Source organism: Colobus angolensis, unplaced genomic scaffold, assembly GCF_000951035.1.
Source record: "Colobus angolensis palliatus isolate OR3802 unplaced genomic scaffold, Cang.pa_1.0 Scaffold283, whole genome shotgun sequence".
Taxonomy (NCBI): Eukaryota; Metazoa; Chordata; class Mammalia; order Primates; family Cercopithecidae; genus Colobus; species Colobus angolensis.
The window spans coordinates 635,443-653,917 of record NW_012116077.1 but is presented as its reverse complement, the minus strand read 5'-3'; the positions used below and the strand labels follow the sequence as shown (position 1 = coordinate 653,917).

Sequence of the window (18,475 nt, the reverse complement as noted above, 5' to 3'; positions counted from 1 at the left end):
AACCCGGGAGGCGGAGCTTGCAGTGAGCTGAGATCCGGCCACAGCACTCCGTCTCAAAAAAAAAAAAAAAAGAAGGATGGTTACAAGGCTGGGAAGGGTAAATGAGGGGTGGCAAGAAAGTGGGATGGTTAATGGGTACAAAAATATAGTTAGAAAGAACAAGTAAGACTCAGTATTTGCTAGCACAACAGGGTGACTCTAGTCAATAATAATTTAATTGTACATTTAAACATAACTAAAAGTATAGTTGAATTGCTTGTAACACAACGGATAAATGCTTGAAGGGATGGATACTCCATTTACCCTGATGTGATTATTACATGTTGCATGCCTATATCGAAGTATCTCATGTACCCCATGGCACCCATAAAAATTAAATTAATTACTTTTTAAAAACCCAGGTTGTTGAAGGGTCAGTTGTAATTCTTTTCATCCTCAAAACGATTCTATGAGATAGCCAATATTATTCCCCCCATTTTGATAAAATCAATGCCCTTATTAATGTTGTTAAAGTGAAAGTTCAGAAGGTAATGGGGAGAGAACCACACATTTCCATTTTGCACTTAAAGGGTTAAGTTTAATAGGGACAAAGAAGTCAGTCAAAGAATGCATGTAAAGAAATATGCAACTTATGCCAGGCACAGTGGCTCACCCCTGTAATCCCAGTCCTTTGGGAGGCTGGAGGCTGAGGTGGGCAGATCACTTGAGGTCAGGAGTTCGAGACCAGCCTGACCAACATGGTGAAATCCCATCTCTACTAAAAATACAAAAAAATTAGCCGGGTGTGGTGGCACGCACCTGTGATCCCAGCTACTTGGGAGGCTGAGGCAGGAAAATCCCTTGAACCCAGGAGGTGGAGATTGTAGTGAGCTGAGATAGCGCCACTGCACTCCCGCCTGGGCGACAGAGTAAGACTCCGTCTCAAAAAAAAAGAAAAAAAAAGAAATATGCAACTTAAGATATCTATCAGACCATTAAACTGCTGAAAATAAGTCTTAATTTTCCACTCAATCAGTATCCAGATTGAAAATTAATGTTTTTCTGTTTTCCCATCTCATTCATTTTCTACTTATATTTCATTTTTAAATGTTTATAATATATATTATGTTACTATGGAAATAAACTGCATTAAACTTATATTCCTAACCAGTGTAAATTAGTATTTATATCAAGCTTCGTCAGCAAATAGCAACACGTAACCCGTTTTCAAATATTTGGTTTAATTTAGGAAAAGCAAAGAAACATATTGCACAGATAAACCAGAGGTAACTTTAACTACTTCTTTGAACTTGTTTCATTCCTTAAGAATTTCTAAAATAGCTACATACAAAGACAGGAGTAAAAGCAACTTTTACCTACTAAAAAGTAAAAAAAAAAAAAAAAAAAAAAGCCTGGCGCCGTGGCTTACACCTGTAATCCCTGCAATTTGGGAGGCCGAGGCGGTCAGATCACCTGAGGTCAGGAGTTTGAGACCAGCCTGGCCAACATGATAAAACCCCGTCTCAACAAAAAATACAAAAATTAGCCGGGCATGGTTGCAGGCGCCTGTAATCCCAGCTACTCGGGAGGCTTAGGCAGGATAATTGCATGAACCCGGGAGGTGGAGGTTGCAGTGAGCCAAGATGGAGCCATTGCACTCCAGTCTGTGCAACAGAGCGAAACTCTGTCTCAAAAAAAACAAAAAAAAAAAGGAAAAAAAACGTTTTTACCATACTTTCCTGCTAGTGGATAAGCTGACCTTAGGGAAGCCATGCCACGGGGGTGAAAGGGAGAGAGGGAAAGGAAGCAAGAGTTGGAGGACTAACAACTAGGATTACAAAACGGTATTATGGGCTTTGTGCACTGAAACAGGGAAAGGGGAGCTGGAAAATAATCCAGTAATTTGGGGCCAAATCTTGGCTCTGACATTCACCAACTCTGGACATTGGGTAAATTGCTAAATTTCTCCCCTTTTTAGTTTCTGACCTTATAAAGTTGTTGCAAGATAAAGTGAGACCACAAATGGAAACTACCTATTAGTGCTAAGTGAATAATAAGCCTCTCTTGGGGGGAAAAACGTCTGCTTGTAACTGGGTCAAAAAAAAAAAAAATACCACCTGTGGCATAGTGGTGATTTGATCTTTTGAGTTCTGTGGCTAATCCTTGGATAATTAAAAGGTTGAATTCTGTATTATGCTTGTGCTATTAAGCATGCATGTGCACGAGTGCACACCCACCCACCCACATACACCCTCCCAACCATACACACAAACACAAACACACACACACAGAGACGCGCATGCGTGTACATGGGCAGAAAATATGAACCAGTGAGGTACAATGTGTCCCTGAACTCAGATCACTAAGAAGTTAACACAAAACAATAGCATGAAGCCCATTTTATCTGTCAAAAAACTCATCTGAGGGTTAAAATAATAATGGTAACTACAGTTATTATGAAGCTGAAAATTAATTTTTGTGTATAACATTCCATTTTCAGATCCCGGGAAGAACGAAGCTAGACTCAAGGTATAAGAGTATGTAGTATTTCCAGAAATTATTAATTAAAACAGTTAATAAGCCAAATAAAGGGCTTCTTAGTTTGTTTTATCTTTTTTCAAAGAAATCATTCCTAGAAATAAAAACTTAATTACATGTGACCTCACTTAGAATTACTGAAACATAGGTATTTTCACAAAGAAAAACAAAATTTACTTTTTTAAATGACCAGTTGTCAGTTTGGAAAGTCTTCTTACCTGTTTGATTTGATGAAGGCGGCTGATGGAACCACGAAAGGGAGAAGGTGGCAGCAACTGAAATTTAAAATGTAGATGTCAAGCTTGCTTTAATGTTTCTGATTAATTATATCTAAACATTAAGTCAATGTTGAATTACCTAAAATAATTATTTAGTGTCCTACGCATGCCAGCAACAGTATCAGTTAGGTTCAAAGTTAAAAAAAGATCCAATTGAATCTTAACTGAAAATTATACTAATCAAAAATCAACACTTTCCAAAACAGAACAAAATAACTGTTATCATAATAAATACAGAGCAGAACATCAATAGAGGACTTTGTTTGTCTCTACCTTTTCTTTCCTAAGGCACTAGATCTTAAAATTGCCTCATTTTTCTTGCCAGTTTTAGCCCATCATTAAAGCTTAGGAGAGGTATTACCCAGAACAAAAAGCTGAAACAGTCATTGAATCAGTAGCTAGCTTGCCAAGCATACTGCCCCAAAATCATAAACAGAATAACTACATCAAATATCCTGGAATCTAGCTGGGAAACCAAACTTTCATAATATGGAATGACTTTAAGGTAATCACTTTCAAGTCATTTAGCATATTTTACTGTTGGTTGCTAAGATACTTCTTGTCTAGGTCCTTTCTCTTTTTCAGGGCTACTTTTTCCTTTTCAGTCTTCTCTCAAAGCTTATGGGGACCCACACAAGAGGGGAATGAAAGAATGGAGGCATTTAAAGCTAAGTGTGAAAATGAGGCTTGAAAATTATCTTCAGAATTCATTTGTAAACTCTTTCTGTACCGTGGTTATTTCTTAAAATGCCAGATAATGTGTTTACCGTATCTTAGTTTCAAATTCTATCTTAAGAGCACATTGAGTTGTACATTCAAAATATTGAATGAGGTCGGGTGCGGTGGCTCATGCCTGTATTCCCAGCACTTTGGGAGGCCAAGGCAGGCAGATCACTTGAGGCCAGGAGTTCGAGACCAGCCTGGCCAACATGGTGAAACCCCGTCTCTACTAAAAATACAAAAATTAGCCGAGTGTGGTGGCACATGCCTCTAATCCCAGCTACTTGGGATTTTTTTTTTTTTTTTATTATACTTTAAGTTCTAGAGTACATGTGCATAACGTGCAGGTTTGTTACATATGTATACTTGTGCAATGTTGGTGTGCTGCACCCATCAACTCGTCAGCACCCATCAATTCATCATTTATATCAGGTATAACTCCCCAATGCAATCCCTCCCCCCTCCCCCCTCCCCATGATAAGCCCAGTGTGTGATGTTCCCCTTCCCGAGTCCAAGTGATCTCATTGTTCAGTTCCCACCTATGAGTGAGAACATGCGGTGTTTGGTTTTCTCTTCTTGTGATAGTTTGCTAAGAATGATGGTTTCCAGCTGCATCCATGTCCCTACAAAGGACGCAAACTCATCCTTTTTTATGGCTGCATAGTATTCCATGGTGTATATGTGCCACATTTTCTTAATCCAGTCTGTCACAGATGGACATTTGGGTTGATTCCAACTCTTTGCTATTGTGAATAGTGCCGCAATAAACATACGTGTGCATGTGTCTTTGTAGTAGAGTAATTTATAATCCTTTGGGTATATACCCAGTAGTGGGATGGCTGGGTCATATGGTACATCTAGTTCTAGATCCTTGAGGAATCGCCATACTGTTTTCCATAATGGTTGAACTAGTTTACTTGGGATTTTTAAGAAAAAGAAAAGAAAGGACCTGGAGGCCAGGCACAGGGGACTCATGCCTATTATCCCGGCACTTTGAGAGGATCACTTGAGGCCAGGAGTTCAAGACCAGCCTGTGCAAGATGGTAAAAACCCACATATATATATATGTGTGTGTGTGTGTATAGTGTATATAGTATATATAGTATATATATATATAGTGTATATAGTATATATATATATAGTGTATATAGTATAGTGTATATATATAGTGTATATAGTGTATATATTAATACTTCAAGCAACATATAATGAGTGAGGTAATATATTCCTTAAAAAGCAATATGATACATTTTAAAACCCAATAGAAATTCAGACTATCTGCTTCATAGAAACATTTATTTATCCAACACATACTTTATTTTATTTATTTATTTAGAGATGGTGTCTTACTGTGTTGCCTAGGCTGGAGTGTGTGTGTGTGTATATATATATATATATATATATATAGAGAGAGAGAGAGAGAGAGAGAGAGAGAGAGAGAGGGAGAGAGAGAGAGCGTGCGCACTGAGCTAGGCCCTGAAGATCCAAAGATAAATAAGACATTTTCCTGTCCTTGAGCAAGTCAAAGTCTAATTAGGGGAAACTAGGTCACAGTCAAATGGCAGAACAGAGTTATGATTTGGGTTCAAGGGACAGAGTTCAAAGGACAGAGAACTCTGTGTGGGTCTTGGAGAAGTCTTCACAGAGGAGTAGCAATTCATTAGATAGAGAAGAGGAGGGAGGACATTTCAAGGAGTGAGAGGAAACACTCAGGCAGAGAGGAATGTTCAGGGAACAGAGAGGTTCAGGGTGGCTGAAACTTAGTACTTGCGAGGGTGCAGCAGGAAACAAATTCAGGGAAATTAGACTAAAACCAGATTGTAGTTTTTGGATTTTAGCCTTTGAGCACAATAGGAAACCCAGAGCATAGATTCCTCTGAGTTCTTAAACCTCAAAGGTTGTTTAAACAAGATCATATCTACTTTAGAAAGGTAACCCGAGCAACATTATGCAGAACACATTGATGGTGGATGGAAGACGGACTAGACGCAGGGTCACAGGCCAGGTCACAGATGGCGAGGGTCTAAATGAAAAAGGGAGAGTGAAGAGGAGGTAGATTGGAGAAATGACCAGAAGGCTGAAAAAGAGGTTGCTAAGGTTCCCAGTAGAAACCAATAGATGGAGTGTGGCCATGAAAGGCAGTAAGAGGAGTGAGTGAGTGAGTGGAGGCAAGATGAGTGTTCAAAAAGTATGTGTTGGGCCAGGTGTGGTGGCTCATGCCTGTAATTCCAGCACTTTGGGAGGGGGAGGTGGAGGCGGGTGGATCACTTGAGGTCAGGAGCTCGAGACCAGCCTGGCCAATATAGTGAAACCCTGTCTCTCCCAAAACTACAAAAATTAGCCAGGCATGGTGGCGGGTGACTGGAACCCCAGCTACTCAGGAGGCTGAGGCAGAAGAATTGCTTGAACCCAGGAGGCAGAGCTTACAGTGAGCTGAGATCGTGCCACTGCACTCCAGCCTAGGCAACAGAGCAAGACACCATCTCTAAATAAATAAATAAATTAATTAAAATAAAGTATGTGTTGGATAAATAAATGTTTCTATGAAGCAGATAGTCTGAATTTCTATTGGGTTTTAAAATGTATCATATTGCTTTTTAAGGAATATATTACCTCACTCATTATATGTTGCTTAAAGTATTAAAATCAGTTTGTTTGTTTTTTTTTTCAAATCATTTGCTATAAAGTAGAAGAAACAGCCAAGGTTGTAAAAATAACAATAGAAAATTGGTATGTGGGTAATTGAAAATTTACTACAAATAAATTTTATTTGACAATTAGCAACAACTACTTCACCACACTAATTCGCTATTGTCAAAATATGGCTAGCTGTTAAGTATTTCACTATTTTTTGAATACTTGCTATGTTTAATGAGGTATTTTTCTGCTCAGAGGGGAATGAGAGAATTGTTTTCTTTAAAAAAAAAAAAAAAAAGACAGCTAATAAGCTGTTGCTATTACTCTCAGTGATTACTCAGAGACCTTACAATCCACTGAAGAAACCAGTCTTGGAAGCAGATTTTATATAAGAGACAAGGAAGTGCACGTCAAATGAAAGCAAAGTAGGGTGGGAATAAAAAGCAAAGATGAAGTGGGTGTGTGTAGGGGGTGGGAGGTAGAAGACAAATAAGAAAGGCATAAGGTGGTATTTCAGTTGGACCTTTAGGACAAGGAGTTTGCCGGCATAAGCAACAGAAAAGTGAAAGTGCTTGGCATGTGTTCAGAAGGGATATTGGCCCTGTGTAAGCGGAACACCAAGAGTTCATGGAGGGAGAAAGGACTCTGAGGCCAAAAGCGTGAAGATACTAGAAAGCTTTAAATGTCATGCTCAAAGAGTTTGAACTGTGGAAAAATGATCTACTCTGTTACACATAGGAGAAGAGCAGGTTACACCTAATGGCACCATCTATTTAACTTTGGAATAGACACACTCAGATATCATCAGCTCTAAGCCTGGTTCTATTGCTATCCAGAGAATGGGTATAAACATATCACGCTGGACGTGGTGGCTCACACCTGTAATCCTAGCACTTTGGGAGGCCAAGGTGGGCAGATCACTTGAGGTCAGGAGTTCAAGACTAGCCTGGCCAACATGGTGAAACCCCATCTCTACTAAAAATACAAAAAAAAAAAGCCAGGTGTGGTGGCAGGCGCCTATAATCTCAGCTACTCTGGAGGCTGCCACAGGAGAAATCACTTGAACCTGGGAGGTGGAGGTTGCAGTCAGCCAAGATCGCACCACTGCACTCCAGCCTGGATGACAGAGCAAGACTGACTCAAAAAATAATAATAATAACAAATATCTGACAGTTGTGGACTCTTGACTGGTGTGTAACTCAGACTGGTCTGTATTAATCATGTTCCAAGGTTGATATTTTAAGGAAATTTGTAATTGAAACCAATAATGCTATTAGCTGACACTTCTAACAAAAGTCAGAAATCTTTTCTGGATAAAACTGATATTAAAGGGATACATTGGATATATAATTTGTTGCTATAGGCAATAGTGTTAAGAACAACATGCCAGAGTTGTTGTTTCAAGCATCTACTTATATTAAATATGACAATGGTGATAATGCATGTAATGTGTTTAGCACAGCACCTGGCACACCGTATGTGCTAAATAAATGGTAACTATTACTACTACCACCATTATTACTACCATCATCAAACACTCTAGAATACATCATTTAATGATACATAAACAATTTGGATTATATGCTGAGTATTTATAAAACTAGGCTATCTGTCCCCTGCTACCCAGCAGTTTCCAGTCTTTTCCTATTTGATCTTTTATTTATTTATTTTTAATAGATTTTATTTTTTAGAGCACTCTTCAGTTCACAGTGAAATTGAACAGAAATTATAAAGAGTTCCCACATACTCCCCGACCCTCACACAGGTGCAGCCTCTCCCACTATCAACATCCCTCACCAGAATGGTGCATTTTTTTACAACCATTGAAGCCACATTGGCACATCATTACCACCCAAAGTTCACAGTTTACATTTAGGTTCACTCCTGGTGTTGGACATGCTAAGGGTTTTGTATGACATGCATCCATCATTACAGTATGCTACAGAGTAGTTTCACTGCCCTAAAATTCCTCTATGCTCTGCCGTTTGTCCTGATCTATTTTCTTCTTCTTCTTCTCCCCTTCTCCTACTCCTTCTCCATCTTCTTTTTTTTTTTTGAGAAGGAGTCTCAGTCTGTCACCCAGGCTAAAGTGCAGTGGCCCAATCTTGGCTCACTGCAACCTCCACCTCCTGAGTTTAAGCAATTCTCCTGCCTCAGCCTCCCGAGTAGCTGGGATTACAGGCGTGCGCCACCATGCCCGGCTAATTTTTATATTTTTAGTAGAGACAGGATTTCTCCATGTTGGCCAGGCTGATCTCGAACTCCTGGCTTCAAGTGATCCACCCACCTTGGCCTCCCGAAGTGCTGGGATTACAGGCATAAGCCACCGGGCCTGGCCCTGATCTTTTCGCTTTTAACAGAAATTGGCTCACATTTTTTTCTCATTATAAAGCATATATATTTAATATATATAATTTTATACATTCTGAGTCTTTCCGTGTTAAAATTCATCTGCAACACCATTTTAAGTGCTGAGTATTATACTGTAAGGATGTACCATAATAATAAGCAGCACTTTTACTATGTGCCACACATGTTTTATCTCATTCAATTCTCATAGCAACCCCATGAGGTAGGCATTATTATCACCCCCATTTTGCCTCAGAAAAACTGAGGGCTACAGTGATTAAGTAACTTGCCCAAGGAGTTATGCAGTCATTGCTAGAACTGGAATTCAAATACAGGTAATGAAGGCTCTTTCAATTGACCTATTCCCTATTGTTAGACATTCAGACTGCTGCCATATTTTTTGCTAGCTCTTGTAAATAATGTTGTAATAATATCTTTTAAGCTAATGTTTGTACACGTCCTTAATTAATTCTTTAGGATCAATTCATAGAGCTGGAATTTCTGGGTTGCAAGGCTGTTGATACAGATCGCCAAGCTGCCCTCCAGAAAACTTATACAAATTTACTTCCCAGTAGTGTATTAGAATACCTATTTCCTTGTACCCTCTCAACAGTAGATACTGTGACCTTTTTTTCTTTTTTACTTCAACCCCTAATATTGCTAATTTTGAAAATATTTACATTCCCATTCTTAAGGCATACTATAACAATAATCAAACTTTCAAAGCAAGCAGAAAACACTGTGATTTATACAGTTTTGGAGATTCTTCCTCAGTGTTTCCCTTTAGTAACACTAATTGAGAAGTTGTGCAGTGGCATGAACAGAATCTGAAAAATTAAGGTTTTCCTGAAAAAAATCTCATCTATACATGGATATATATGTGTGCATGTATATGCATATACATGTATGTATATATGTATACATGTACACATGTATGTATATATGTATACATGTACATAGAATACATGTATACAAATATACATATATATACACACATCTACATACACACAAACACACACACCTTTGAAGAAGTAGAATTTTAATACATTTAATTCATGCTACTAAGGTTCACATCTTCATCAATCAAATGCCCAGAAAATTCACAATATATAACATGAAACACTATGGCTTATCAAGTTTATAATCTAATGAAAAAGATATATAACCTGAACTTAAATGTATACATATATTTTCTATAGAAATTATGACACTTTGGCTATATTAAAATTACATGTCATAAATAAGACAACTATTTTGATTAATTTTTTATTTATTTAATTTTTATTTTAGGTTTGGGGTTACATGTGAAGGTTTGTTACATAGGTAAACACGTGTCACTAGGATTTGTTGTACATATTATTCCTTTTCTTTTTTTCTTTCTCTTTTTTTTTTTTTTTTGAGATGAAGGCTCGCTCTGTCACCCAGGCTGGGGTGCAGTGGTGCAATCTCGGCTCACTGCAACCTCCATCTCCCAGGTTCAAGCAATTCTCCTGTCTTAGCCTCCTAAATAGTTGGGACTACAGGCACGTACCATCATGCCTGGCTAATTTTTTTGTATTTTTAGTAGAAATGGGGTTTCACCATGTTAACCAGGCTGGTCTCAAACTCCTGACCTCAGGTGATCTGCCCGCCTTGGCCTCCCAAAGTGCTGGGATTACAGGTGTGAGCCACTGTCCCTGGCCTGTTGTACATACTATTTCATCATCCAGGTAGTAAGCCCAGTACCTACTAGTTATCTTTTCTGCTTCCCTCCTCACATCCTCCCCGCTCAAGTAGACCCCAGTGTCTGTTATTTCCTTATGTTCGTAAGTTCTTATCATTTAGCTCCCACTTATAAGTGAGAAAACATGGTATGGCAAATTTGTTTCATAAAATAATGATGGAAGACTTCCTAGAAGAGATTATTTTTAATTTATACGTAAGGAATGGGAAGGAACCAGTTTAGGTTCAGGTAAAGGCTTAGGATTTCCCATTGAAAAACTTTATCCAGGAAATCATGAGAAGATTGACTGAAATTGATGACACCAGCAGGGAGATAGTGTGAAATGTCTGAGGTAGGTAGGATTTGAACTTGAGCTACAGAATCATAAGCTATAAGAATGTTTTAATTGGACAAAATGTGGATCAAATATTGTATTGGCTGATTCTTTTAGTAATAATGTGAGAAATTAATTGCAGAAAACAAGGCTTCTGGAAGAGAATTCTCCCCAAATTAAGTACTACAAGTGGTGTTTGCAAAGGAATTACCTTAGATAATTTTTCCACATGAAACAAAGTATTAAAATAGAAATAATGAGTTTACTGAGATGTAATAAATATCACTGGTATCTTCTGTGTAAATTTCCCACTGTGCCTTTTTCTCATGTTCCAGGAAAAAAGTCCTTGGAAGGAACCAAGAGTATCAGCACCAAGGAATGATGTCATGGTGTGAAGGTGGCTGGGAGTAGAAGTAGGGGGAAGTTAGGGAGGGTGCTGGGTGAAGCTAATTCCTAAGAATTATTTCCAGTGAAGGGATTAAGATAGGAGGAAAAACCAAGCTTAGTTCCATTTAAGAGAGATCACAGAAAATTAATATTGTAAAGACATTAAAATTTTTAAAAATTATTTTTCATTTTCCTAGGTTTGCTGTTTTTAAGCCATTTCCTACTATAGTAACTACAGATAAAATGCTCAGAAAATCCTAAACAGAGGGTTGTACACTATGTTTATAAATGTCTCTGCTTAGTTTCAGAAATGATTTAAGATGGTTTATAATGCTACTCAACATGAACTGAACATGGGCTAGATGCACAGGGCATAAAGTAGGATCAGGAATGTATTACATGCTTGCGACTTTGTGGGCCATACACTAGATTTGGGGTTTGTGGTTGCCAATATGAAAAGCAAAACCTAATGAGACAGATGTCAGTAGGCCTAAAATTAGAACAGAGGAATTGCTCAAGAAAAGCACAACCTTTTCTCTTAGGAAGATGAGACATTTCCCCTGCTTCCTTTGGAAGAGGAGGGGGTGGGGATGGAGAAGTGACGCAGTGACACCCAGATTGAGCAGAAGGGCCAGAATTCCTGGTGGGAGAGAAAGGCACAGGCATGTCAACTTCAGAGTTCTTAGGAGATAAAGCAAAGAGGTGATTTGGGAGAAGGCATAGTCTCAATGTCAGAAGAGGTCTTCGGGCTTCTGTTCAACAGAAGTGGGTGAAGTGATTTCCCGAGAGAAGTGAAGAAAATATTTGCACTTAATTAAACAAAATAATTGTGAGGGAACAGTTTTTTTTTTTTTTTACAATGCTTGGAAAATACGCATCTTTATTTTTGTGTTGAATGAAACCCATGGCTCTTCAATGCCCTCTGTCACAGTGATTTGTTTCTAAAACAGTTTTACCTATAAATGTATGTATACACACACCCCCATATATATACACACACCATATATATGTATATATGGTATATATGGTGTGTGTGTGTGTGTATATATAAGTATTTATTTGTTTATTTATTTCATATGGAGTCTGTCTCTGTCACCCAGGCTGGAGTGCAGTGGCAGGATCTTGGCTCACTGCAAGCTCCACCCCCTGGGTTCAAGAGATTCTCCTGCCTCAGCCTCCCAAGTAACAAGGATTATAGGCACGTGCCACCACACCTGGCTAATTTTTTGTATTTTTAGTAGAGACAGGGTTTCACTATGTTGGCCAGGCTATTCTCAAACTCCTGACCTCAAGTAATCCGCCCACCTGGGCCTCTGAAAGTGCTGGGATTACAGGTGTGAGCTACTGCGCCCAGCCTGTTTTACCTATATTTAAATACATGAAAAGTAGCACCAATTTTTAAAATAATGGTAAAATACACTAACATGAAACTTACCATCTCAACTATTTTGAAGCATACAGTTCAGCAGTATTACGTACATTCACATCATTGTGCAGCCAATCTCTAGACTCTTTTCATCGTGCAAAACTGAAACCCTTTAAAACTGTACCCTTGCAAAACTGTATCCTTTAAATTACAACTCCCCATTCCTTCCTCCTCCCAGACCCTAGCAACCACCATTCTACCTTCTATCTCTTTGAATTTGGCTACTTTAGATGCCTGTGGCACCAATTTTAAGGATAGGCCAGTATAGGACATAACCATTAAACTTATAGTTTATGATATCATTCAATAATATTTGTATTTTTTCAAGAATAATGTTTCTATTTTGTAATATAATATCTACTAGAAATGAAAACACCTGTATTGCTCATGCTTTGTGAAAAACATCCAACTAGTATAGAAATGCATAAAGTAAAAATAAAATTCTGCCTAAATGCCATGCTCCAGAGATATATACTAAAGATAGGTTGATAGATATCCTTCTCGACATCTGTAAATATATACAAGAGCTTGCTATCCATTGATTTTGAACCCTGGGTCTAATTACTAGGTACATAATTAACTGTGGCTGCTGAAGATGGTAGGGTGGAGAGATAGAAGGAACCTGAGTCTCTGATGATGTCATTGGGCCACTGAACTAACCCAGCCTAGAACCTCCTTTTCTTGGGGTTTCTTATTATTTGAGATAATAAATGTTCCTTATTGTTTAAGTCTCTCTGTTTTTTGTTTGTTTGTTTGTTTTTGTTTTTTTTGAGACAGAGTCTTACTCTGTCACCCAGGTTGGAGTGCAGTGGCATGATCTCGGCTCACTGCAAACTCCACCTCCCGGGTTCAAGCAATTTTCCTGCCTCAGCCTACTGAGTAGCTGGGATTACAGGCGCATGCCACCATGCCTGGCTAATTTTTGTATTTTTAGGAGAGATGGGATTTTACCATGTTGGCCAGGCTGGTCCTGAACTCCCAACCTCAGGTGATCTGCCTACCTTGGCCTCCCAAAGTGCTGGGATTACAGGCATAAGCCACTTCGCCCAGGCTCTTTAAGTCTCTTCGAATTGGATTTTACTGCTTTTGCCAAAAGCATTCTAATTCATGTCATTCTCCTAGATAATTCAGCAGTTCTATACTAAAGGTAAGTATATACTTACATATGTCTTATAATAATAATGAAGTGATACTTTGACACAATAAAAGCATATGCATAGTATTGTTATAGCAAGCTAAACCAACAAGCCTTGAAATCCTCATCATCCAATAAGTTAAAATGACTTCAATTCTGCCAAACACAATCTGTTATATAAGATGGTTTATTTTAAATATACATTATATTAAACTGAACATTATGCAAATTAAGAGCCTAGAATTCCTAAGGAATGTTTTGCATTTTTAAAATGCCAAGTATCACCGGGCACAGTGGCTTACGCCTATAATCCCAACACTTTGGGAGGCCGAGGCAGGCGGATCACGAGGTCAAGAGTTTGAGACCAGCCTGGCCAATATGGTGAAATCCCATCTCTACTAAAAATGTGAACATTAGCCAAGCGTGGTGGCGCACGCCTGTAGTCCCAGCTACTCAGGAGGCTGAGGCAGAAGAATCGCTTGAACCTGGGAGGCAGAGGTTGCAGTGAGCCAAGATCACGTCACTGCACTCCAGCCTGGGCAAGAGATCCATCTCAAAAATAAATAAATAAAGAAAGAAAGAAAGAAAGAAAGGAAAAGTATCCTTTAAGTGTTTGGTACTAGAAAAAAAGATTTTAAAATTATAATTTTTAAAAAATCAGGTACACTGGTTGCTGACTATATGTACTATTACTGATAAAAAAAAAACAACACATTTATTGAGCATTTAGTATGTGTCAGTGCTGTGCTGAGTGCTTTACACTGATCAAGGTAAACCACAACAAACCTATAAAGCAGTTACTTTTACATTCCCATTTTACAGATGAAGAATTTGCCCCCCCCGCCCCCCAAATAACTGAGCTTGGATGTACAGTGTCATTTATAAGTCCTTGGCTCTCAGTTATTCAAAATCAAATCTGGCTTCATCTTACCCCACTCCTCCTTCTATGGAAAGTGCTTTCAAATGTAAGAATTCATGAGTAATCTCTGTTTTGATAACTCAAAGGACACTTTTCAGTCTGTTTGACTGCTTGACAGCATATGACTTACAACTTTTCCTTGTTTTTTCATGATACTACTCTCTTCTGAAGCCTCCTCCTGCTTCTCTACTTAGTCCATCACTCTTCTTCTGATTGATTTTTAAGTGTTGGTGATTTTTAAAATTTTGTCCTGCAACTTCTTCTCTGCTCTTTCCATACTCTCTTTGTAGGTAATATCATTCATTCCCACAGCTTTAAATAACAATCTACTGATGATTCCCAAATGGTTATCTCTAGCCCAGATCTCACTCCTGAGCTTCAAACTAGTACATCGAACATCACTAGCTTACACGTCCAAGAGAACCTCAAATGTAACATGTGCAAAGCTAAACTCATCCTCCTTTGTAAATCTACTCTTCTTGCAGTGGTCCCTTCTTATTCTGTGGCACCACCATCCCATCAGCTGCCCAAGCTAGAGACCTAGGAGTCATGTTTGCCTCCACTGTTTCCCAACATCCATTGATTCCATCTTTGAAATTTCTTCTGAATCTGGAACTTTTCTCCATTTCCACTACCATCACACTAGTCCAAGCTACCATCAGCTCTTTGCCAGGGTGATTGCAGTAGCCTATCTGATCTTCTTGCATATACGTTTGCCCTCTTCCAATCCACTTTCCACTCTGCAGCCAGGGCAATCTTTTAACAAATCTGATCATGTCAATCATTGGCTCAAAACTCTTCAATGGCTTCTCATTGACCCTAGGATAAAGTGCAAAATACTTAACATGACTTGAAGGCCCTACAAGATCTTGCACTAGTCTACTTCTTCAACCACATCTCTCACTACTGTATCTTTACTTTCACTGTGGCTAAAATGCACTTCTTTCAAATTTTATACACTCTGTTATCTATACAGCATACTTCCTTTTCCAGGACTTCAAGCATACTGTTTTCTACCAGGAATATTGTCTACCCCTGCCACCAATATCCCAAACTAGCTAACCCTCTCACATCAGTAAGATCTCAACTAAGATGTTATCTCCTCCCCAAACTCGGTTAGATCAACCCTGGCAACTAGATCAGGGCCTAATACGTAGTGGGTCCTAAACCACTATGTTGGCTTCACTGAGTAGAAGACTGGATAGGTATGGAAGGCTTTGAGAGGCAAACAGGTGCTCAACAAATATCATTGAATGAATGAGTAAATGAGTGGAAAGAAGAAATATTTATTTAATGAACAGTTATAATTTCTCCCACTATAAAATTAATGCATTTGTGGGAATAATATTGAATATCATTCTATGAGGAGGAAAATGTCCAGTTTTAAGATTAGCAAGCAATATTTTTTTGTTCGTTTGTTTTTTGTTTTGAGAGAGAGTCTCACTCTGTCGCCAGGCTGGAGTGCAGTGGCGTGATCTCAGCTCACCACAACCTCCAACTCCTGGGTTCAAGCGATTCTCCTGGCTCAGCCTCCCCAGTAGCTGGGATTACAGGCATGCACCACCACACCCGACTAATTTTGTATTTTTGGTAGAGATGGGGTTTCACCATGTTGGCCAGGCTGGTCTCGAACTCCTGACCTCATGTGATCCTCCTGCCTCGGCCTCCCAGAGTGTTAGGATTACAGGTGTAAGCTACCACGCCTGGCCACGAACAATATTTTTAAATTGGTATCAAGCTATAACATTTCACTAAAATGTATTCTATAGATTCTATCACATTAAAAATCATATTATAAGAGAAATCTATAATACACAACACATAACACATAAATTACCAAACTGATTCAAGAAGAAAAAGAAAATCTCAACAAACCTATAACAAGAGATAGAATTTGTAATCAAAAACCTCCCAACAAAGAAATATCCAGGACCAGATGGTTTCAACGCTGAACTCTACCAAACATTTAAAGAATCAACAACACCAGGCCAGGAACAGTGGCTCATACCTGTAATCCCTGCACTGTGGGAGGCCGAGGCGGGTGGATCATCTGAGGTCAGAAGTTTGAGTCTAGACTGGCCAGCAGGATGAAACCCTGTCTCTACTAAAAATACAGAAAATTAGCTGGGCGTGGTGGTGGGTACCTGTAATACCAGCTACTCAGGAGGCTGAGGCAGGAGAATCGCTTGAACCTGGGAGGCAGAGATTGCAGTGAGTCAAGATCGTGCCACTGTGCTCCAGCCTGGGCAACAAGAGCAAAACTCCATCTCAAAAAGACAAAGACAAAAACAAACAAACAAAAAACAAGAATCAACATAAAATCCTACTCAAACTCTTCCAAAAGTAGAAGATGAAGGAATACCTCCTAATACATTCTATGAGGCCAGCATTACCCTGATACCAAAGCTAGCAAAAGACACCACAAGAAAACAACAAGTCAATATCTCTTATGAATACAGATGCAAAAAGATTTATCACAGGAATGCAAGGGTAGTTCAACATGGAAAAAAATCAATGTAATATACCATATGAATCTACCAAGGTGGGGAAACACATGATCATCCCAAGAGATGCAGAAAAAGCACTTGAAACAATTCAACACACTTTCATGATAAAAATACTCAACAAGGTCGGGTTCGGTGGCTCACACCTGTAATACCAGCACTTTGGGAGGTGGAGGTGAGTGGATCACTTGAGGTCAAGAGTTCAAGACCAGCCTGGTCAACATGGTGAAACCCCATCTCTACTAAAAATACAAAAAATATTAGCTGGGCGTGGTGGTGTGTGCCTGTAATCCCAGCTACTCTGGAGGCTGAGGCAGGAGAATAGCTTGAACCCAGGAGGTGGAGGTTGCACCGAGCCGAGATCATGTCACTGCACTCCAGCCTGGGTGACAAAGTGAGACTCTGTCTCAAAAAAAAAAAGAAAAAAAAAAGAAAAATATTCAGCAAGTAGGAGTAGAAGGAAATTCCCTTAGCATGATAAAGGACATTTACCAAAAACTCACAGCTAAAATCATATTCAATGGTGAAGGACTGAAAGCTTCCCCACTTAGATGAGGAACAAGACAAGGATATGTATGCAATTAAGAAACTAGAGAACGGATAGCTAAACAGAAAGCAGCAGAAACCTCGGCAGAGGTAAACGCCCCTGTCTGACAGCTTTGAAGAGAGCAGTGGATCTCCCAGCACGGAGGTTGAGATCTGAGAACGGACAGACTGCCTGCTCAAGTGGGTCCCTGACCCCTGAGTAGCCTAACTGGGAGACATCCCCAACTAGGTGCAGACCGACACCTCACACCACACACGGTGGGGCACACCCCTGAGACGAACCTTCCAGAGCAAGAATCATACAGCATCACTCGCTGTTCAGCAATATTCTATCTTCTGCAGCCTCCACTGCTGATACCCAGGCAAACAGGGTCTGGAGTGGACCTCAAGCAAACTCCAACAGACCTACAGCTGAGGGTTCTGACTGTTAGAAGGAAAACTAACAAACAGAAAGGATACCCACACCAAAACCCCATCAGCACGTCACCATCATCAAAGACCAAAGGCAGATAAAAACCACAAAGATGGGGAAAAAGCAGTGCAGAAAAGCTGGAAATTCAAAAAATCAGAGCGCATTTTCCCCTCCAAAGGAATGCAGCTCATCACCAGCAACGGAACAAAGCTGGATGGAGAATGACTTTGACGAGTCGAAAGAAGGCTTTGGTCGATCAAACTTCTCAGAGCTAAAGGAGGAACTACGTAACCAGTGCAAAGAAACTAAAAACCTTGAAAAAAGATTTGATGAATGGCTAACTAGAATAACCAATGTAGAGAAGTCCTTAAAAGAACTGATAAGAGATGAAAACCGTAACAGGAGAACTACGTGACAAATGCACAAGCTTTAGTAACTGACTCGATCAACTGGAAGAAAGAGTATCAGTGACTGAAGATCAAATGAATGAAATGAAGCGAGAAGAGAAGTGTACAGAAAAAAGAGTAAAAAGAAATGAACAAAGCCTCCAAGAAATATGGGATTATGTGAAAAGACCAAATCCACGTCTGATTGGAGTGCCTGAAAGTG

The 18,475-nt window shown here is 39.3% G+C and overlaps 1 protein-coding gene across 2 annotated transcripts in view; it reads right to left on the bottom strand.

Moving 5' to 3' along the window:
• FAM122C (family with sequence similarity 122C) overlaps nt 1-18,475 on the bottom strand; it is a 63,190-nt gene that overhangs the window by 22,303 nt on the left and 22,412 nt on the right. For both annotated transcript variants that reach the window (XM_011948729.1, XM_011948730.1), the window contains one exon: nt 2,736-2,792. In XM_011948729.1, the coding sequence (XP_011804119.1) occupies nt 2,736-2,792 (57 nt within the window). The remainder of the gene's footprint in view (nt 1-2,735; nt 2,793-18,475) is intronic.